Source organism: Pristiophorus japonicus, unplaced genomic scaffold (genome assembly GCF_044704955.1).
Source record: "Pristiophorus japonicus isolate sPriJap1 unplaced genomic scaffold, sPriJap1.hap1 HAP1_SCAFFOLD_33, whole genome shotgun sequence".
Classification (NCBI taxonomy): Eukaryota; Metazoa; Chordata; class Chondrichthyes; family Pristiophoridae; genus Pristiophorus; species Pristiophorus japonicus.
Genome location: NW_027253106.1, coordinates 10,279,283 through 10,301,798, shown reverse-complemented (window position 1 = coordinate 10,301,798; position 22,516 = coordinate 10,279,283). Strand labels below are relative to the sequence as shown.

Genomic DNA, 22,516 nt, shown 5'->3' with positions numbered 1-22,516 from the left:
ACACCTTCATTACCGAACTGCCCATTGAGGTAAATTTCACTGCGGCACTTTCCTTCCATGCATCTGGTTCCTTTCAGGGCTCAGCAGGTGGTATTGGTGCTATCTCTTAGTATGCCACATATTGCTGCTTTCAATAGGTGACGGAAGCCCTTTACACTCAGAGGATGGACTTTATAAGCTTCCCTTTGAACAGCGAGGCACAGACTGAGTAGGCTTTGGGATTCTCCAGAATAACAAACTTCCCCAAGGTGCAGGGAGGAATAGAGTGCACTCACATCGGCCTGCGAGCACCATTTCCGGATGCAGAGATGTTTCTGAAACGAAAGCGATTCCGCTCCCTGTATGGCCAGCCCGTTTTTGAACCACAAGCACATAATCATGGCAGTCAATGCAACATTTCCAGGAAGCATCCATGATACGCACATCTTGCGTGAGAGCACTTTGTCTTACGTGATTAGGAGTCAGCTACATGGTCACGGTTGGATGCTGAGTAATAAAGGATATGATTTTACCAACCGACTGATGACCCCCATGCGCAAGCCCCAGAGAGAAGCCGAGAAGCAACACACTGAAAGCCACATAGCCACACATAATGTCGTCTAAAAGATAATTGGATTGCTTAAGGAGCACTTCAGATGCCTGGATTATTCAGGAGACCATTGTAATACCACCTTGAGCAGTTTGTTCAGTTCATTGTGAGGTCTGCATGCTGCATAAATTGGCTAGAATTGCTAGATGGGACTGACGATGCACCTCAGGAGAGAGGAGAAGAGGAAGAAAATGAGGTGTATGATGACCCACTGGGAAGACACTCAGGCTGACGTTGAAACCATGCCCCCATCCCGCTCTCGACCGCAGGAAAATCTGAACGGTGGCATTTATTTTATAGGGTTAGTCACATAGGGTTAATTATGATAGTTAGTCATTTACAGTGTATTTCTGCTCCATGCTTCGTGGATTGTTGTTGATGCAGAGAGAGAGAGAGATCGACATTGCGGAGCACACCAGCTTGTTTATGGAACGGTTGCGACACGAGATCTCATGCTTTGTGGAAGAACAGCTGGGGCCTTACAGATTAGGAGTTGGCCATAAGCCACATGCACCCATGTTTTGTTCAATAGTATGCTTGTTTGATAGTGAAAAGTAACAGCACTGTCCATTAGCTCTTTGAACTTAACCTTGAACTGTGATTCGCAAGCGGTGCCAGGACCCCCAAGGCTCCAGACCTTGCCGTCGTTGTGGAGTTCTCGACGGGCTGACGGCCGTGAGCTTTGATGCATCTTATCATACTTCTCTTTTCTTCGTAAACTGTATTATTATATTTATTTTATGTTAATAAACGGTGTTTTTTTCTTTACTTCATTTGTCTTGTCTCTTATTTAACATTTTTCCAGATCCCGAACCTGGATCTATTATTATCGATCCAAAACACAGCTGCAAGATGTTACATCAGCAGCACATTAATGAATGCGCTTCCAGAAATAATGTTAGTGGTATTTACGCAGCTGCAAGTGTTGTGTCAGCAGTTCTTAAATGAAAGGTTTGGGTTATATTTCTGACAGTTACCGTTACAGTTGATGTTCGCCTTTCATGGTATGGATTCAGCAGTGTTTAACGTTACAACTGTCTGAGTACAATGCACACCAATGTTAAATTTATTTTTAAAAATTTCACATGATGATAATTTTTTTTAAATCGAAAAAACATTACACAATACAAAACAACACAACAATAACCCCTCCCCCAACCCCAGACAAAACTTTGAACATTTTAACAACAAACTACAACAGATTTTAATAAAGAAGCATGCATACCCCACTCTCCCCCAAACCATCCCAACGATGACAAATTTCAAAACAGCAACAATTTAATGATCTAAAATTAAACCGAAACACACACACACCCCACATGCAACAATATTAACGTATAACAAAAACCACTCCCTCGCTGCCTGCGGCCACGCGCCTGTTTCCCTTTCCCCCGGTTCTGAGCACCACCTCTTCCCTTTCCCCTCCTAACAGCAAGCCGTTTTGCCGCAGTGTTCCTCAAACCTCTGCTTCGATGGGCGGGAGGGGGGGAGGTGGGTTGGGGGAGGGGCTGACGGAAGATCGTCCCATTGAGGTGATGATGGTAGTGAGCACATTTGTGCAGAAATAACCTCCCAGCCTGAAGGAAAATCTTCTTCCTAGCTCGCATGAGTCTTATGAAGTGGTGTGGAATCTTGCGGTGCAGTGCCAAAATCCGGGGCCACAAATAGCCCTCTGGCAACAGTTTCCCTGGCTATTATCTCCAAGCCCACCATTATCCCCGTCATTTTCTCCTTCATGTTCGTGGATTGGGTGGTCATCTATTGAGATATTCCACCCATTGCCGGACGAGCTCTTGAACAATCTCAACGCCTCGCCTGGACAAGTTATCCATGCACACGCTACGTTTTCCCGTTCGTGGAGCAGTGCTAATGCCCCGATCCAACCTGCACAGTATCGTCGCCAGCAGTGAATCACTGATGGTACTCTGCAGCAAAGCGTTTGCCAGCGCTACCTCCTCATTCGAGGAGGACATGGCTGCAGGAAAACTGAAAGCTACGGCTACTGCAAGCTCCTCCTCTCCCTCCTCAGTGAAGAGGAGGACTCGGAGCAGAACGGGCGAGATTCGGGGCTCCACGAACACAAAAATAATCATGATTGGCTCCATTGTTTGAAGTGGTGGTTCGCTTTCCATGGCCTATGATCTTGGTTCATCTAGAAATCAAAAAAGAGCTAATTAGGAGAGAAGGGGCTGTTCGGGTCAAATGGGAATCCAAACACTGCACAGGCATATGCTGAAGAGCAAATCTAATATTGTAAGAATGATGACAGACTTCACATTTTATGAACATCATGACAGTACGAAATCATCGTTACAATGATTTCCATGTTCCTATCATTAATTACATAATATTACATTACGTAACATAACATTACACATCATTGCATCAATAAATCACGAATGATATATTTATGGATATAAGTGGCATTAATTGATTTTACATCACCCAATGGTTTATAGTTTACGAACGTGTCATGAGGACAGGTTCCAAAGCCGAATGGGTGGGCGAACGAATGTGGAACCCAAAAGTGCCTGCACCCACTCCTCGAGATAGGTGAGGGTGCATAGATCTGCTCGGCCGCCACCCGTGCGCCGCTGCTCGTCGCTGTTGTATGAAAGCTTTTTCTGCAAAAGGTAACAACGGCATGACATGGTGTAAGATCATTGCCAGGAATTGTTACAGATACAGATACATAGGATACTGACAGATACTTTATTATTATCATTACTGTATTCCCCTAAATTCAGCATTTCTCTATTTCTAATTAAACACTCACTGTGTTCCCCTAAATTACCTAATACTCGATTTCTAATTAAACATTTACTGTCTTTCCCTAAATTCCCCACTTCTCTATTGCTAATTAAACTCTCACTGTGTTTCCCTAAATTCCTCAGTCCTCTATTTCTAATTAAACACTCACTGTGTTCCTCTAAATCCCCCAGTTCGCTATTACTAATTAACCATTCACTGAGTTTTTGTAAATTCCCCAGTCCACTATTGCTAATTAAACTCTCACTGTATTCCCCTAGATTCCCTAGTCCACTACTTCTAATTAAACACTCACTGTGTTCCCCTAAATTTCCATGTCGCCTATTTCTAATTAAGCACTCACTGTGTTCCCCTAAATTCCCCAGTTCTCTATTTCTAATTAAAAACTCACTTTATTCCGCTGCATTACCCTGCCATCTATAACTAATTAAACACTCACTATTTTTCCTTAAATTCCCCAGTCCTCTATTTCTACTTAAACACTCACTGTGTTCCCCTAAACTCCCCAGTCTTCTATTTCTAATTAATCATTCACTATCTTCCCCCTAATTCCCCAGTCCTCTATTTCTAATTAAACATTTACTGTGTTCAACTCAATTCCCCACTTCTTTATTGCTAATTAAACTCTCACTGTGTTCATCTAAATTTCCCAGTCCTCTATTTCTTATTAAACTCTCACTGTTTGCCCCTAAATTCCGCAGTACTCTATTTCTAATGAAAAACTCACTGTTTGCCCAAAGTTCGCCAGGCCTCTATTTGTAATTAGACAATTACTGTATTTCTCTGCAATAACCTGTATATGATTTATATCTGAACAGTTGTTCTATTGCCCTAAATGCACCAGTTCTCTGTTTCTAATTAAAGTATGCCTGTATTCCCCGACATTCAGCTGCGTTATATTAGGAATTAAACAGTAATTTTATTACCATGAATAACCTGATGATCCCCATTTCCTGTCATTTCGTTGCTGAGCACATTCTGACCGCTTAATCCACCTCGTGTTCTCTCGACACTATTCGCAATGTGTCCCACAAAATGACTGATCTTTCCAATTCCGATCCTGGCCCCCATGCTTGTTGATACTCAGAATGTTTCTCTTTGTTTTCTTACTAACCACCTTGCTTTGAATTCTGCCGACAAATTAACTCCTAACAAATCCAAATTGATCTCCCTTTTTGAAAACCTTTGCTCCAATCTCCTAATTCACACTCCTCTCCAAGGTCCTTGAAATTATTGTGTAAATGTTGAACGTAATTCCATGTTTGAAATTGCCAATCAGATTCGTGACCTTGTCACAACACTTCTTAATCAAGGAGCAAACCAAATCACATACCAATATATAAGACAGACATCCGCGACAAAGCTTGCGGTGTACCAGCGCAGATATCTGGCAGGTTGCCTCGGAATTCCCTCAGTGGGCAGAGCACAATGATGTGCTCCATATCGGATCCGCAGCTGCACAATCGCATGAATCTTCCTCCTCTGGAGAAGGTGGCAGCATTTACCATGACCAGTTCTGAAGAAGCTGATGGCTGTCCACTGGTACGAGGAAGGTTAGATACCTCAGGTTGTAGTATTGTGGACCTCGGTGAGGAACTCATTCTACCTTAGATTTAATATGGTGTCTGGGAGAGCAGCTTCAGTACGCCAAGGACAGGGAGGGAGGGAGGGAGTATGGTCCTCAGTACCATAAGGAGAGGGAGGGTGGGAGGGAATGTGGACCTCTGTACCCCCAGCGAAGGGAGGGAGTGTGTGTGCACCTCAGTAAGCCCAGTGAAGGGAGAGAAGGACCGAGGAAGTGTGGGCAGCAGTATCCCCAGGGGAGCGAGGGAAGGAGGGAGTAATTGTGGGCCTCAGTACCCACAAGGCAGGGAGGGAGGTAATTTGTGCCCCAGTATGCATAGGAAAGGGAGGAAGGGAATGTGCGCCTGAATACCCCCAGGGCAGGGAGGGAGGGAGTATGGGATTCAGTAACCCCAGAGCGGGGGGACGGGTAGTGTGGGGCTCAATACCCCCAGAGAGTGAGGGAGGGAGTGTGGGCCTCAGCATCCTCAGGACAATGTGAGAGGGATAATGGGCCACAGTTCTCGCAGGGCAGGGAGAGAGGAAATGTGGGAATCAGTATCACCTAGGATGGAGGGTGTTTGGGCCTCAATAAGCACGAGCAAGTTTGGAGGGAGTATGGGCCTCAGATTCCCCAAGGTAGGGGGAAAGGGAGGGGCTGTGGGCCTCAGTACCGCAGGGTAGTGAGTGAGGGAGTTTGGGCCTCAGTATCTCCAGGACAGCGAGGGAGGGCGTGTTGGCGTGTGTATGCCCAAGGCAGGGATGAAGTGAGAGTGGTCCTAAGTGCCCCCAGGTCAGGGAGGTATTGCAGGCCTCATTACCCGCAGCGCAGGGAGAACGGGTTGCTGCTGGGCCTCAGTAGCCCCAGGGAAGGGAGGGAGTGAATGTTGGCATCAGCACCCCGAGGGTAGGGAGCGGGGCACTGTGTGTGGGCCTCTGTACCGCAGGGAAGGGATGGTGAATGTGTGGGCCTCAGCACACCCTGGTCAGCGATGGAGGGCGTGTGGCTCTCAGTACCCCATGGCCTGGAGGGAGGGAGAGTGGGCCTCAGTAGCCGCAGGGCGGGGAGGGAGGGAGTGTCAGGATCAGTACCCCCAGGCCATGGTGGGCGATGTGTAGACCTCACTACACCCAGGGCCAGGAGGGAGGGAGTGTGTGCCACAGTACCCCCAGAGCAGGGCGGCAAGTAGTGTTTGCCTGAGTAATCCCAGGGCAGGGAGTGAGTGTGAGCCTCATCACACCCAGGGAAGGGAGGGAGAACGGGAGTATGGGTCTCAGTAGCCGCAGGGCTGGGAGAGATGATGCATGGGCCTGTGTTTGCCTAGTGCAGGGAGGGAGGTAGTGTGGGCCTCATTACGCCCAGGGCAGGCAGGGCGGGAGTGTGGACCTCAGCACATGCAGGGCAGGGCGGGAGGAAATAAGTGTGGGCCTAAGTATACGGATGGCAGGGAGGAAGGCAGTGTGTGCCTCGTACCCCAGGGCACGGAGGGTGAGAGTTTGATCCTCAGCACTGCCAGGTCAGGGAGGGAATGAGCGTGGGTCTCCACACCCCCACGGACCGAGGGGATGAGTGTGAGCCTCAGTACACGAGGTCATGGAGGTAGGGAGAGTGGGCATCATTACCAGCCGGGCAGGGAGGGAGGAAATGAGTGTTGAGATCTGTACCCCCAGGGCAGGGAGGGAGGGAGTGTGAGCCTCAGTACCCGCAGGTTCGGGAGGGAGGCGGTGTGGGTCTCAGCACCCGCAGTGTAGGACGGAAGGGAGTGTGTGCCTGAATAACTTCAGGGCAGGGATGGAGGGAGTGTGGGCTTCAGCACCCCCAGGGCAGGGAGGGAGTGTGGGTCTCAGTACCCACAGGTCAGGGAGGGAGGGAGCGAGTGTGGACCACAGCACACCCTCGTCATGGATGCAGGGAGTATGCGCCTCAGTACCGCAAATGAAGGGAGGGTGGAAGTTTCCGCCTGATGAACCCCAGGGATGGTAGTTTGGTGAATAGGCCTCAGAACAACCAGGGCAGGGAGGAGCGGAGTCTGAGGCACAGTACCCCCCGGGCAGGGAGGGAGGGAGATTTGGAATGGGGCCTCTGCAACCCCAGGAACGGAGTGAAGGATTGTTGTCTTCAACAACCTCAAAGCAAGGAGGTACTGACGTAGCGTAAGCCTCAGCACCCAGGGCAGGCAGGCATGAGATTTGGGCCTCAACACCCCCGGGACATGGAGGAGGGAAGTGGGGCCACATCAACCCCAGGGCAGGGAGGGAGGAGTTGGGCCTCATCAAACCCAGGGCAGGGAGGTTGCGACTTGGTCCTCAGCAAAGCCAGGGCATGGAGGGTGGGAGTGGGATCTCATCATCCCTGTGGCATGGATGGACGGAGTGGGGCCTCATCAACCCTAGGACACGGAGTGAGGGAGTGGGTCTCAGCAAACCCAGGGTTAGCTGAAGATGTGGTTGGACGTCGTAGAAACATAGAAACATAGAAAATAGGTTCAGGAATAGGCCATTTGGCACTTCAAGCCTGCACCACCATTGACTATGATAATGGCTGATCATGCAACTTCAGTTGCCCATTCTTGCTTTCTCTCCATGCCCCTTCATTCCTTTAGCAGTAAGGGCCATATCTAACTCCCTTTTGAATATATGAAGCGAACTGGCCTCAAAAACGTTCTTGGTAGATTATTCCACAAGTTCACAATTCTCCGAGTGAAGAAGTTTCTCCTCATTTCGGTCCTCAATGGCTTACCAGTTATCCTTGGACAGTGAACCCTGGTTCTGGACTTCCCCAATAGCGGGAATATTCTTCCTGCATCTAACCTGTCCAAACCCGTCAGAATTGTGTAGGTTTCTATGAGATCCCCTATCATTCTTCAAAATTAAAGCGATTATAAGCCGAGTTGATCCAATCTTTCTTCATATGTCAGTCCTGCCATCCTGGGAATCAGTCTGGTGAATTTTCGCTGCACTCCGTAAGTAGCAAGAATGTCCTTCCTCAGTTTAGAAGAAAGAAAATCTACACAATATTTAAGTTGTGGCCCCACCAAGGCCCTGTACAAATGCATTAAGACCTCCCTGCTCCTACACAATAATCGTCTCACTATGAAGGCCAACATGCCATTTGCCATCTTCGCTGTCTGTTGTACCTGCATGCCAACTTTCAGTGACTGATGTATCATGACACTCAGGTCTCGTTCCTCCTCCCCTATTTCTAATCTGTCACCATTCACATAATATTCTGCCTTCCGGTTTTTGCCATCAAAGTGGATAACCTCATATTTATCGACATTATATTGCATCTGCCACGCTTGTGACAACTCACCTAACCAACCAAGTCACGCTGCAGCCTCTTGGTGTTGTTGAAGTGTGCCCTTGGTGACAGTAGTCCCACGAGGTATGGAAAATGGTCCACGTTGTCCAACGCCTCGTGATGGATCTTAATAACGTGAGGTTAATGCCGTGTGTTGGGGGCAAGTTGGTATTGGACCTTTCTCTTACGGATATTTATTGTAAGGCCCATGCTCTTCTATGCCTCGGTTATGATGTTGATGATGGATTCATGCTCGGCCAACGAATGTGCGGAGACACAGGCATCGTCGGCGTATTGTAGTCCCATGGAGGAGGTTGGGATGAATTTCCCTCTGGCCGGGAGACGGCTGATATTGTACAGATTCCGTTTTGTCCAGTAATTTAGCTCCTGTCCAGCGCGGAGCTTGCTGAACGTGACATGGAGCATAGCAGCAAAGAAGATGTCGAAGAGCATGTTGCAATGACACAGCCTTGCTTGACCCCAATCCGTGCATGGAATGGTTCTGTGGTGGATGCGTTAATTGGGAGCACGGTTTCCATTTTATCCTGCAGATGGCGGGGCATCGTGAAAATCTTTAAATGCAGCTGAAACTGAGGTGAACGCTCTGGAATCCCTCACGGTTGACAGTGTTGGCGGCTTTCATGAAATCAATAGAGTTCAAGTACAAGTGTTGGTGCCATTCCCTGCATTTCAATGTAACTGCCACGTGGTGAAGATAATATAGATTGTGCCAATTAGTGGGCGGAATCCACATTGAAATTCTGGGAGGAGTTCTTCAGCCACAGGGAGAAGATGGTTGATGAGAAGTCTTGCGAATACGTTGCCGTTGGTCGAGATCTGCGAGATTCCTCTGTAGTTACCTCAGTCGGACTCGTCACCTTTCTTTAAGATCATCACAATTAAAGCTATTCTGTGATCTCTGGCAAGATCTCTTCTTTCCAGTTACAACAGATGAGGTCATGATTCCCTGCCTGTCGTGCTTCACCGCCAGGCTTCAGTATTTCCGCGGGGATTCCATCTGCTCCTGAGGCCTTGTTGTTTTTCACTTCTCAGATGGCCTTTTCAAACTCGTGCCGAGCTGCGATTGTGCTAAGGACGTGATGCATAGCATGCTGTGGGATGTCGTAAAAGATACTCACATCGAAGACAGATTGTTGGTAGCGAAGATCCTCGAAGTGTTCTTTCCAGCGGGCACTGACAGCCTCACTCTCCTTGATGAACACCTCTCCGTTCTAGGCTTTCAGTGGAATAGTACCTTGGGCCATAGGATCTACCGCACTGAAAAATCCACCCCCGTCGTGATTGTCTGCTGGATGCTAAATTTCCTGCGCTATTAATTATCTATTAGTTGGAGTTTCTTTATTAAATTCACATTCTCTATTAGTTTGAGCTTGTATCGTAATTTGAGATGCTGTATTAGTTTCAGTTTCTCTAATAGTTTCAGGTGTATTATTTTAGTTGGTTGTACTTGTTTGAGGTTCTCATATTGGTTTGAGTTTCTCTCATAGTTTGAGGTGCGATATTAGCTTGAATTTTCTAAATGCTTGGAAGTGTTATATTCTTTTACGCTCGTGTTTTTATTTTAGATTCTGTATTAATTTGAGTCTTTTTTTATCAGTTTGAGGGGCTGTAGTGATTTTGAAGTTCTCTAGTAGTTTGCGTTTATCTAATAGCTTGAGGATCTTTATTGTTTCAGGGCCTAAATTTGTTTCACATTCTCTATTCGTTCTATGGGCTGTATTAGTTTGACAGACTCTTTTATCGGAAATTCTGTGTTACTTTCAATAGCTGTATGAATATAACCTGCGGTATGTGGTGGAGTTGCTGTATTAGTTTTAAGCCTCTATTAGCTTGAGGTTCTCTGTTAGTTTGACGTTCGCTATTTATTGTATTGGTTTGAGGTTCTAGTTTAGTTTTAGCGTCTGCATTAATGAGAGGTTTTCTATTATTTTGAGGGGCTGTATTATTTTAACGTTTTGTATTAATTTGAGGTTCTGTCGTAGTTTCAGATTCTCTATTCGTTTGAGGTTCTCTATCAGTTTGATGGCTGTAATATTTTGAGCTGCTCTGTCAGTTATATGTTCCCAATTAGTTTGAGTTTCTCTATTAGATTGAGGATATCTAATAGTTTCATGACCACTATTATTTGATGGGCTGCACTAGTTAGATTGGCTGTATTATTTTGAGGTTCTCTGTTAGTTTGAGGTTCTCTATTATGTTGAGTTCTCCAATAGTTTGAGCGGTGGTATTAGTTTGAGCGTCTCTCTTACTTTGAGGATATATATTAATTTGAGGTTCTCGAAAAGTTTGCATTGTTGTTTTATTTTAAGCGGCTGTATTTCTCTGAGGTCCGCCGCGGGTGTTTGGACATCTATTAATTTGAGGTTCCTTTTTAGTTTGATGGAATGTATTAGCTTGAGGGGCTGTATAGGTTTGAGGGCCTCGATTAGTTCGAGGGTCTGTATTAGTTTGAGGGGCTGTATTAGTTTGTGGGTCGGTATTAGTTTGAGGGGATGTATTATTTGAGGGTCTGTATTCGTTCGAGGCTCTGTATTAGTTTGCGGGACTGTATTAGTTTGAGGTTCTCTATTAGTTTGAGTTTCTCTAATAGTTTGAGGGAGTGTATTAGTTTGACGGGCTGTATTATGTTAAGTTTCTCTATTAGTCTGAGGTTCTATCTTTGATTGGGCAGAATTATTTTGATGTTTGGTATTATTATCATGTTCTTTATTACTTTGTGGGGCTATATTCGTTTGATTTTCTATATTACATTGAATATTTGGATTATTGTGAGCGTTTCTATTAGTTTGAGGTTCTCTCTTGGTTTGAGTGGATTGTTTTGAGTGTCATTATTATTTTAAGGTTATTTGTTTCAGATTCTCTCTTGGTTTGAATTTCAATAGTAGTGTGAGTTTCGTTAATAGTTTGATTGTCTCAATTAGTTTGAGGGTCTGTATGATTTGCAGTTTCTTTATTTGTTGAGGGTCTGTTTTAGTTTGAGGTTCTCTATAGATTTATTAAAAATTGGTTTGATGACCTTTATTAGTTTGAGGTTCCATATTACTTTGAGGTTCTCTTTTAGTTAGAGGTAATATTTTAGTTTGAGGGGTTGTATTACTTTTAAATTTAGTTTGAGGTTGTATGTAATATTAATGGGTTGTTTTAGTTTGAGGTTCTCTTGGTTTGAAGGGCTGTACTAGTTTGACGTTCTCTATTAGTTTGATGTCCTTATTATTTTAAGTGTCTGTATGAAGAGAAGTGCTGTATGAGTTTGCATTGTTTTTGCTGATTGAGTTTGAGGTGCTGTATTACTTTTAGGTAATGTATAAGTGTGAGTCACCGCCTGTGTTTGAGGTGCTGTATGCGTATGAGAGGCTGAATGAATAATGGGACCTGTATTATGATACGGACTATCATAGAAATTTCCCACTTTAATTGTTTAACTGGATTTCCATAGTTGAAGAGATCAGTCACTTCCTCGCCAGCAGTAGAACAGCCTTGAGAAGGACATTCGAACATTTGTAATTGAACTACTGAATGCCTGCATTTAAAATGGCAGCCACGATCCCCTTTGTAGTACAGCAGCCCTGGGAGGGAAACTCTAACATTGGGAATGTAATTTTTGAATCCCTACAGTTAAAACAGGCAGCCACATCACAGAGTGCAGTAGAGCAGCCCTGAGATGCATACTCTAACATTGGGAATGTAATACTGAATGGCCACAGCAGAGTATAGAACATCACCCGAAACCATATGCAATCCCCAGTTTGGCCTGATGGTTTTTGAAACAACAATCCAATTGCTGGGAGAATACAGCTGGAAACGTTCATGAGTTAATTAATGCGAGCAGAATTGTCCAATCTTTGGGATTTCCAATTTGAATCTCTGCAGTAAATATATTAACTCACAGCAGGGACTTAAATCGGCTGTCGTAATCTGTTTGTTCAACTTTTACAAATAACTATTTTGATCGATGTTGCAACCTCAATGTCCCCGCGGAGAGACCGCAGGGTATAAATTAAAGGCGCCGGAATTGTACCGCCTCAGAGTATAATTCAGGGAGATTACCTACAGCACGAAGGGGCACATCGTTTCACACAGAAAATGCTTCCATTTCAACATGCCAAGAAAATATGCTACATGATCATTGCCGCCATTGGTGCTCCTGGTAAGTGATTATAACCATTGAATTTGTGCAAATCTGTGTGTGAGCTAGTCTCTGGTTTTACTCCATGATTGATAATGTTAAATACTGGATTAGTAGTCACCGGTATAGACACCTGATCGGTGATATCATTGCGTTCAATCAAATGTCCTGAATAACCACTGCGGTTTGTTTCAATTGCTCCAACTGAACTTAAACTTTTGTGTGTAACTAACAGGCTGATTGAATTATCAAGCTATTGTCTTCAGTGGAATACATTGTACTTTGGAATCAGTCCTACTCCGCGCTACGATGTGAGAAAAGCTATTAGTTGGAGTGTCTGTCACTGAATGATTTACTGTGGGTGAGTCACTACCTGCGTGGAACATAATATCCCAGTGATCATGTGTTGCTGGGAGTGTCTCTCACTGTAGAACTTTACCGACTGTTGATCACTATCCGGTATGTAACACCGTACCCCAGTGTTCATGTATTACTGGGAGTGTCTGTCACTGTAGAAGTGTCCTGAATGTTGGTCACTAACCGTTGTGGAACACCATACCCCAGTGACCATATATTTCTGCGAGTGACTTGCATTGTAACGTGTGCTCAGTGTGGGTCACTAATGGGTGTGGAAACCGTACACCAGTGACCATGTATTACTGGGAGTGTCTGTCACTTTAGGATATACTGAGCGTGGGTCACTAACGGGTATGGAAAACAGTACCCCAGTGATCATGTATTACTGGATGTGTCTGGCACTAATGATATACTGAGCGTAGGTCACTAAGCGTTGTGGAACACCATACCCCAGTGACCATGTATTACAGGGTGTGTATGTGACTGTGGGATGTACTCAGTGTGGATCACTATTTCTTCTACTTTCGATTCAGAGGCATGTCCTCGGAATCGAGGATGACTCGCTTCCACACTAAAAGTTAGTTCCCAGAGTGCTGAAGAGTCCATTGCATGACCTACATCTCTGTCACAGGTGGGGCAGACGGTGGTTGAACGAATGGGAGTATGGGGTGCCTGGGTTGCTGAGCGCTCCTTCCGCTATCTACGCTTGGCATCAGCTTGCTCTCGACGATAAGGCACGAGGCACTCTGCGCCATGCGGATGCTTTTCATTCAATTTCGGCTGGCTTAAGCAAGGTTTCCAGGTGTTGATGGGGATGTTCCAATTCTTCAAGGAGGTTTTGAATATGTCATGGTACGTTTCCTCTGCACACCTGTGTCTCGCTTGCAATGACGAATCACAGAGTAGAGCGTTTGCTTTTTCAATCTCATGTCAGACATGCCGACAACAGAACTGATCGACTGTGTTCAATGCTGGGAATATTGGCCTGACAGAGAACACTGATGTTTGTTCGCCACTCCGGTCAATTAATTTGTAGGAAAATATGGAGGCAGCGTTGGTACTTCTCCAGTGCGTTGAGTTGCCTGCTGTAAATATTCCATGTCTCTGAAGCATATAGGAGGGCGTGTATCACTACTGCCCTGTAGACCATGATATTGGTCCGGGGTTTGAGGTACTGGTCTTCAAATACTGCCTTTCTCAGGCGTCCGAAGGCTGCACTGGCATTCTGAAGACAGTGTTGGACTTTGCCATCAAAGTCTGCCCTTGTTGACAGTAGGCTCCAAGGGCACAGAAAATGGTCCACATTGTACGGTGTATAGCCCAATAAACCCGAGCTCCACTGAAACTCGCAGCGGATGGCGAGTTTTCCTCCACCTATCCTCCTATCCCCACTGATGACCGATTTCCAATTTAATTCAGTCGCCACTCACACTGGAAATTGCCCCATCCTCATCAACTTTGGGCTGGCAATGAAATCACTTCCAGGTTGCTAGTCCAGTGCCTGACCCCAGTGCACTGCCGCTGCTTAAAATACAAGTGCTGGACATCTGTTCCAGACAATGTTCCACCCCCCACACTCCAATGGTACGTTTATGGGAGCTCGGATGGTTCCTAGCAATGCTGCCTTTTTTTGGCTTACGGGGAACCTTCGATGTTTCAATTATACTTAGGTCCCCTCCTTCACATATTTTTCAGGTACATTGGTGACTGTGGTCGCGCAGTTTCCTTTTCTAGCCATGAAGTGGAAAATGTCCTAACTCGTACAAAGTCATGATCAACCATCACGTCACCCACAGGATTTCTGACCTATGTTATCTGCCGGTTAAAGAAGTCTTCGATTTTGAAAATTCTCATCCTTGTTTACAAATCTCTCCATGCCTTGCATCTCCCTACCTCTGTAATCTTTTTCAGCCTCACAACACCTCAAGATGTCTCCGCTCTTCAAATTCTGCCCTCTCGAACATCCCTCATTATACTGCTCAACCATCGGTGGCCTTACCTTCAGCTGTTTGGACACTAAACCGTGGAAGTCTCTCACTAAACCTCTCCGCTTCTCTAACCATTTTCCATTTTAAAGAGGCTGCCTAAAATCAACCCTTTTACCAATCTTGTGGTCAGATTCTTTAATTTTATATTTTGTGTCTCGGTGCCATATTATCTGTGTTGTCCTGTTAACACTGCTTTGAAGTGTCTTGGGACGTCTAACAATGTTAAAGGCGTGATATAAATAAAAAGTATATTATTATTAATTGTAATAAAAATAATGATGTAATAAACCTTGCTTCCAATTTACGCCCCACTCTTTTCTTCACATAGTCAGACTGACACTTCCCTTCCCTTCCTCGACATCTCTCAGTCCATTTATGAGGAAAGTCTCTCTACAAATATCTACTATAATCCGGCGGACTCAGACAGCTATCTTGATTCTATGACCCCTCACCCAGCTGCCTAGAAGGATACTTTTACATTCTCCGAGTGTCGCTGCCTGCGTTGTATCTGTTCCGATGATGCCACCTCCCACAGCAGTGCTTACAACATAGTTCCTTTTTCTGAGCTGAGGATACCCGTCCTCTGTGCTGGACAGGGTCCTCGACCGTGTCAATCCAATTTCCCGCATTTATTCACATCCGAGGATTCCCCACCACTGTGGTGGAAAAGGCCCACCGCAGTGTCAATCCAATTTGCTGCATTACTCTTATCGCACCTGATCCTCCCTGCTCGAACCATTATAGGGTCCCCTTTGTCCTCATCTTAGTCTCAACCAACCTCCACATTCAAAAATTATTCCTCCGCCATTTCTGCTCCTTCTTCCTTATTCCCACCACAAAACACAACCTCTTTCAGCATTCCGAATGTACCAGTCACTCCATGACTTCGGATTCGACCCCAGCAGTTCTTCCCTTCCACCGGACATTAGTATGCAAAATGTAGGAGGTGCAACACCTGCCCTTTCACCTGCATTCGTTCCATCGCGCAGGTCCTTCAACCTGAAACAGTAATTGACTTTTATTTCTGCCAATGTAGTATACTGCATTCGCTGATCACGATGCAGTCTCCAGTAGATTGGGGAGAACTAAACAGAGATTGTGTGATTACATTCCTAAACTTCAAAGTTCTGTCCGCAAACGTTTCTCTCTCCCTCCCTCTGTCTCACACTCCCCCGGTCAGTTGCCCAATTCTATATCCCACTCGTAGTCTGACATCTCTACCTTCGACCTTCTAAAATGTTCTCCTTTGAAACTCAATGAGCAAAAGAACCAACTGTTTCGCGAACGCATTTTTTGCAAACCAGACATAAAACTGTGTATAAACTTATCATTTCAATAATACCGCTCCAGTTTCCTCAGACAGCATGTGCTGGTAATGAAGGATGTCTTCAGCAGAGCCACTGGGAGTGGAGAAGGTGTGTGCTGGGGCTTGGGACCGCCTCTCGGTGCACAGCAGGAGGACTGCTCTGCAGTTCTTCGGTCTACTGACCTTTCTCCGCCACATTCCCGGGCGGTGCAGTGCAGGAGTTGTGCGCTGGTGCTTGGGATCGCCTCTCGCTACACGGCAGGCAGGCTGGTCCGCACCCCTTGGTCTACTAAACTTTCTCCACCACATTCCCGGGCCAATGGAAGTGGAGGAGTTGAATGCTTGTGTTTGGCACCGCCTCTCGGCCCACGGCAGTCGGGCTGGTCCGCAGTTCTGGGGTCTACTGAGATTGCTCCCCCACATTCCCGGGTCATGGGAACCTTCTGATCTTTGCCAGATTTGCCTTGCTCTCCCCGCATCCTGTAATCCTGTTCTATCCAGTAACATCTCCTGTGGACCCAAATACTGTTTCTTTACATGTATAAATTGTTTTCCAACAACATCCCTTTTGTCGTTGAATCACTCCTGCCCACCATCCCATCAAAGACCTTCAACTTTTTTCTTTCCTTGAGCCAGCACAACTTTATCTGACTCCAAAGTTGCCTTAAAACTGTTCATCCCTCACGTATTCCAGTATTGATGAAAAGTTATCACATGAAACGTTAACTTTGTTTCTCTCTTCACAGATGCTGCCTGATATACGGAGTGTTCTCTGCTTTCTTTGTATTTTATCAAATTTAACACCGGTTGTTCGGAAGATAGTCAAATCAGAGGGAGAGAGAGGGAGCGCGTATGGGGCCTTGGGGGATTATACCTGCAGCTCCTGGCCCACAACCAGTGCCGTGAAGGCAATTACATTGTCCCCGAAGCTGTCCTCAGCTCATTTTACCTGCCGGGTATCCCGAGGCCTGGGGAACACATCCAACACAGTTAAACCCATAAAACAGGCTAAACCAGAAGCTGAAGCCGCATTAATACATTTACATTGCCAACCCGCCTTCTGGGATCGCTCGGCTTCCCTCGCACTGCCCCGTCTGTGTTGAACTCGGAAGCAGTGGGTTGGAGGTAGTTGGCGTTGGGATGATATACTTTACATGTTAACCCCTGACACGAGGTCCACCCAGCAATTTTTGTGCTAAATCACAGGCCTTACGATCTGGGCTCAGTAATCGAGAATTTGTGCCCAATAATTTACCGACTCTTTTCCCTTCTGTTTATTACAGTGAATTTAGTGGCGATTGTGATCCTCTCCCGGGGAAAGTGCGGGCTGTCCACCTGCACCACTCGCTACCTGTTGGCCATGGCAGCGGCGGATCTACTGGTTGTTATCACTGAGGTCATACTATGGCGGATTAGTTGGTATTATTTCCCTGGTTCTTTTCTGGATATCACCCCTGTATGTAGTATTATCGACGCCCTGTCCAGTGCAGCCGCAGACTGTTCTGTCTGGTTCACCGTCACTTTCACCTTTGATCGATTTGTGGCCATTTGTTGCCAGAAGCTGAAAACCAAATATTGCACCGGGAGAACTGCGGCTGTGGTTCTGGCAACAAGCTGCATTCTGCTCTGTTTAAAAAACGTTCCGCACTACTTTACATTCGAACCTGGAAAGATAATCGACAATGTTCCGTGGGACTGTTACACAATTCCAGCCTATTATACTGAGCCCGGATGGGTGGGATTTAACTGGTTTGATGCGGTTTTACCGCCACTGCTCCCATTTGTTTTAATTTTGTTGTTCAACGCTCTGACAGTCAGACACATTTTAGTGGCCAGTCGAGTCCGTAAAGTATTGAGGGGCGAGAGCAAGGGGGAGAATGGCAGTGACCCAGAGATGGAGAGCAGGAGGAAGTCTGTGATTTTACTCTTCACGATATCCGGCAGCTTCATACTGCTGTGGCTGATATATGTTATAGAATTCTTATATTATAGAATTGCAGGATTAAATCCCGATTATTACAATGATTCTTTGTATACCTTACAACAAGTCGGATATATACTGCAGAATTTAAGTTGCTGTACAAACACATTTATTTACGGGGTGACCCAGTCCAAGTTCAGAGAGCAGTTAAAGCGTGCGGTGAAATATCCAGTTTCCTCACTGATACAATTAATTAATAAACAGAACTAATGAGAACAGCCCAGTGGTGGACCTCAATGTTTCCATTCCAGGAATGTAATACTTAGCCACAGACTTCCATCCATTGAATTAAACCAGGAATGGCTGGTGATTTAATAATACACCCAGCGGCGGGGCACGCACTGTGTTTCGGACATGGCAATATTTCTGATTGTCAATTCCCACAAGGTCTTTTGGGACAGCACCAACGAGCTTGTTGCATTCAGTCTGAGTTCTTCTGTAAAGTGTCACTACAGCTATTTAGTGCAGCTACACATTATGTCTTCCAGAGTGAGAGGCTCGACAACAGTTAGGCAGGCAGGGCTGGGCTCTAGTTCAGAGGATTATATTATATAGAACAGAGTGCAGAGAATCAAGCTGTTGGGCTAAACTCGTCTGTGCTGGCGTGTATGCTCAGCACTAAATTAGAGTGTGAAACTGAATGAGGCAGAATTGCAATGGAGGACGTGCCAGACCGAAGAGTAGGTCCAGACCATACACACCTTGCACTTACAGGGAGAAGAGGTCTTACCGAGACATACCAAGCCCTCCTGCCTTCGCAAACGGCGCTTCCACAAAGAGGTTATCACCGAAATATGCCATCTCATCAGGACAGATATTCAGCCTGCCAGCACATTCATCACATCACTGTCCATCGAGGTCAGGGTTACCAGGAGACTGGCGTTCTATGCGTCCAGTGCCTTTCAGGCCTCCGCGGTTGATATTTTCCCTCTGTCTCACCATGCCACACATTGCTGTGATAGAACAGTCACGGATGTCCTGTACGCGCGTAGGATGGAGTTTATCTGCTTCCCTCATTACATATGGGCATGGTTTGGTGGCCATTACAGAGACATGGTTGCAAGGTGGCCAGGACTGGGAATTAAACGTACGGTATCTGACGATACGGAAAGATATGCAGGAAGGGAAGGGAGGTGAGTTAGCTCTGTTAGTAAGGGATGATATCAGGGCAGTTGTGAGGGATGATACTGGCTCCAATGAACAAAATGTTGAATCATTGTGGGTGGAGATTAGAGATAGTAAGGGGAAAAAGTCACTGGTCGGCGTAGTTTATCGGACCCAAAGTAATAACTTCATGGTTGGGCGGGCATTTCAAGGGAATAATGGTGGCATGTGAAAAAGGAACGGCAGTAGTTATGGGGGATTTTAACCTACATATCGCTTGGTCAAATCAAATCGCAGGGGGTAGCCTGGAGGAGGAATTCATAGAATGCATACGGGATTGTTTCTTAGAACAGTATGCAACAGAGCCTCCAAGGGAGCAAGCCATTTTGGATCTGGTCCTGTGTAACGAGAGAGGAAAAATAAATGATCTCCTCGTAAAAGATCCTCTCGGAATGTGTGATCACAATATGGTTGAATTTGTAATACAGATTGAGGATGAGGAAGTTATGTCAGAAACGAGCGTACTATGCTTAAACAAAGGGGACTACAGTGGGATGAGGGCAGAGTTCGCTAATGTAGACTCGAAACAAGGACAAAACGGTGGCACAATTGAGGAATAGAAGAGGACTTTTAAGGAGCTCTTTCATAATGCGCAACAAAAATATATTCCAGTGAAATAGAAGGGCTGCAAGAGAATGGATAACCAGCCGTGGATTACCAAGGAAATAAAGGAGAGTATCAAATCAAAGACCAATGCGTATAAGGTGGCCAAGGTTAGTGGGAAACTAGAGGATTGGGAAGATTTTAGGCAACAGCAAAGAATGACTAAAAAAGCAATAAAGAAAGGGCAGATAGATAACGAAGGTAAACTTGCGCAAAACATAAAAACAGATAGTAAAAGCTTTTACAGACTTATAAAACGGAAAAGAGTGACGAAAGTAAATGTTGGTCCCTTCGAAGATGAAAAGGGGGATTTAATAATGGGAAATGTTCAAACGGCTGAGACCTTAAACAATTATTTTGCTTCCGTCTTCACAGTGGAAAAAATAAAAACCACATCAAAATTTCTGGTCATAGGATTGTGGGAAGGGAGGACCTGGAGATGATCACTATCACTAGGGAAGTAGTGCTGGACAGACTAATGGGATTGAAGGCGGACAAGTCCCCTGGTCCTTATGAAATGCATCCAGGGGATTAAAAGAGATGGCGGAAGTTATAGCAGATGCATTTGTTATAATCTACAAAATTTCTCTGGGCTCTGGGGAGGTACCAGCGGATTGGGGAGCAGCTAATGTAACGCCTCTGTTTAAAAAAGGGGGCAGGCAAAAGTCAGGAAACTATAGGCCGGTTAGTTTAACATCTGTCGTGGGGAAAATGCTTGAAACTATCATTAAGGAAGAAATAGCGGGACATCTGGATAGGAATAGTGCAATCAAGCAGACGCAGCATGGATTCATGAAAGGGAAATCATGTTTAACTAATCAACTGGAATTCTTTGAGGATATAACGAGCATGGTAGATCGAGGTGTACCGATGGATGTGGTGTATTTAGATTTCCAAAAGGCATTCGATAAGGTGCCACACAAAAGGTTACTGCAGAAGTTAAAGGTACGCGGAGTCGGGGGAAATGCATTAGCATGAATAGAGAATTGGCTGGCGAACAGAAAGCAGAGAGTCGGGATAAATGGGTCCTTTTCCGGGTGGAAATCAGTGGTTAGTGGTGTGCCACAGGGATCAGTGCTGGGACCACAACTGTTTACAATAAACATAGATGACCTAGAGGAGAGGACGGAGTGTAGTGCAACAAATTTGCAGATGACACTGAGATTAGTGGGAAACCGGGTTGTGTAGAGGACTTAGAGAGGCTACAAGGAGATTTGGATAGGTTAAGCGAATGGGCTAAGGTTTGGCAGATGGAATACAATGTCGGAAAATGTGAGGTCATCCACCTTGGGAAGAAAAACAGTAAAAGGGAATATTATTTGAATGGGGAGACATTACAACATGCTGTGGTGCAGAGACCTGGGGGTCCTTGTGCATGAATCTCAAAAGGTTAGTTTGCAGGTGCAGCAGGTAATCAGGAAGGCAAATGGAATGTTGGCCTTCATTGCGAAAGGGATGGAGTACAAAAGCAGGGAGGTGTTGCTGCAACTATATAAGGTATTGGTAAGGCCGCACCTGGAGTACTGCGTGCAGTTTTGGTCACCTTACTTCAGGAAGGATATACTAGCTTTGAAAGGGTTACAGAGACGATTCACTAGGCTGATTCGAGAAATGAGGGGGTTACCTTATGATGTTCGATTGAGTAGACTGGGTCTTTACTCCTTGGAGTTCAGAAGGGTGAGGGGTGATATTATAGAAACATTCAAAATCATGAAAGGAATAGACAAGATAGAGGCAGAGAGGTTGTTTCCATTGGTGGGGGAGACTAGAACTAGGGGGCACAGCCTTAAAATACGGAGGAGCCAATTTAAAACCGAGTTGAGAAAGAATTTCTTCTCCCAGAGGGTTGTGAATCTGTGGAATTCTCTGCCCAAGGAAGCAGTTGAGGCTGGCTCATTGAATGTTTTCAAGTCAAAGATAGATAGATTTTTAAGCAATAAGGGAATTAAGGGTTACGGGGAGATGGCGGTAAGTGGAGCTGATTCCACGACCAGATCAGCCATGATCTTATTGAATGGCGGACCAGGCTCGAGGGGCTAGATGGCCTACTCCTGTTCCTAATTCTTATGTTCTTATGTTCTCTGACCAGCGAGGCTCAGACTGGCAGGGCTGGAGCATTCTGCAGCATTGCTAAGTTCCCCAAGCTACAGGGAGCAATACAATGTACGCACATCGGCATGCGGGCACCTTCGCACGACCCAGAGGTTCTTCGCAACAGAAAAATATTTCACTCCCTGAAGGTGCAACTATTTGTGTCCCAAACCAGATAATTATGGAAGTGAATGTCAAATTTCTGTGCAGGTTTGATGAGGCTCATATCCACTGTGCGATAGCTGAATCTGACATGTTTGCCAGTCAGCCACAAGCGCAATGCTGGATGCTTGGTGACAATCGATTTGGTCGAGCCACCTGGCTGATGACCCAGCTGAGTGACACGCACACCGAGGCCGAGAAGCCATTGAGCCGGAGCCACGTAGCCGCACGCAATGTGGTCCAGAAAATCATTAGTCTGCTTAAGCAGCTCAGGAGGGGAGCTACAATACAACCCTGATCAGATAGCTCAATTCCTGGTCTTGTGCTCCATGCTGCACAACCTGACTATCAGGAGGGAACAAGAATTGCCACAACGGACTGCTGGCCCACATCAGGAGTGTGAGGAAGAGGAGGACGAGGATGTGGACGCTGACATCGGCCAGACAGTCAGGCTGATTATGCAACCGTTCCCTTGCAGCCCTCCAGACCGCAGGG

General features: G+C 45.8%; 1 protein-coding gene across 1 annotated transcript; it reads left to right on the top strand.

The window, feature by feature from the left end:
- Positions 1 to 12,326: 12,326 nt before the first annotated feature.
- Positions 12,327 to 18,211, top strand: LOC139249600 (probable G-protein coupled receptor 139). Its single transcript, XM_070872532.1, has 2 exons — positions 12,327 to 12,390; positions 17,304 to 18,211. Exons 1-2 carry the CDS (start codon positions 12,327 to 12,329, stop codon positions 18,209 to 18,211), a joined length of 972 nt encoding a protein of 323 aa, XP_070728633.1.
- The last annotated feature ends 4,305 nt before the right edge of the window (positions 18,212 to 22,516 follow it).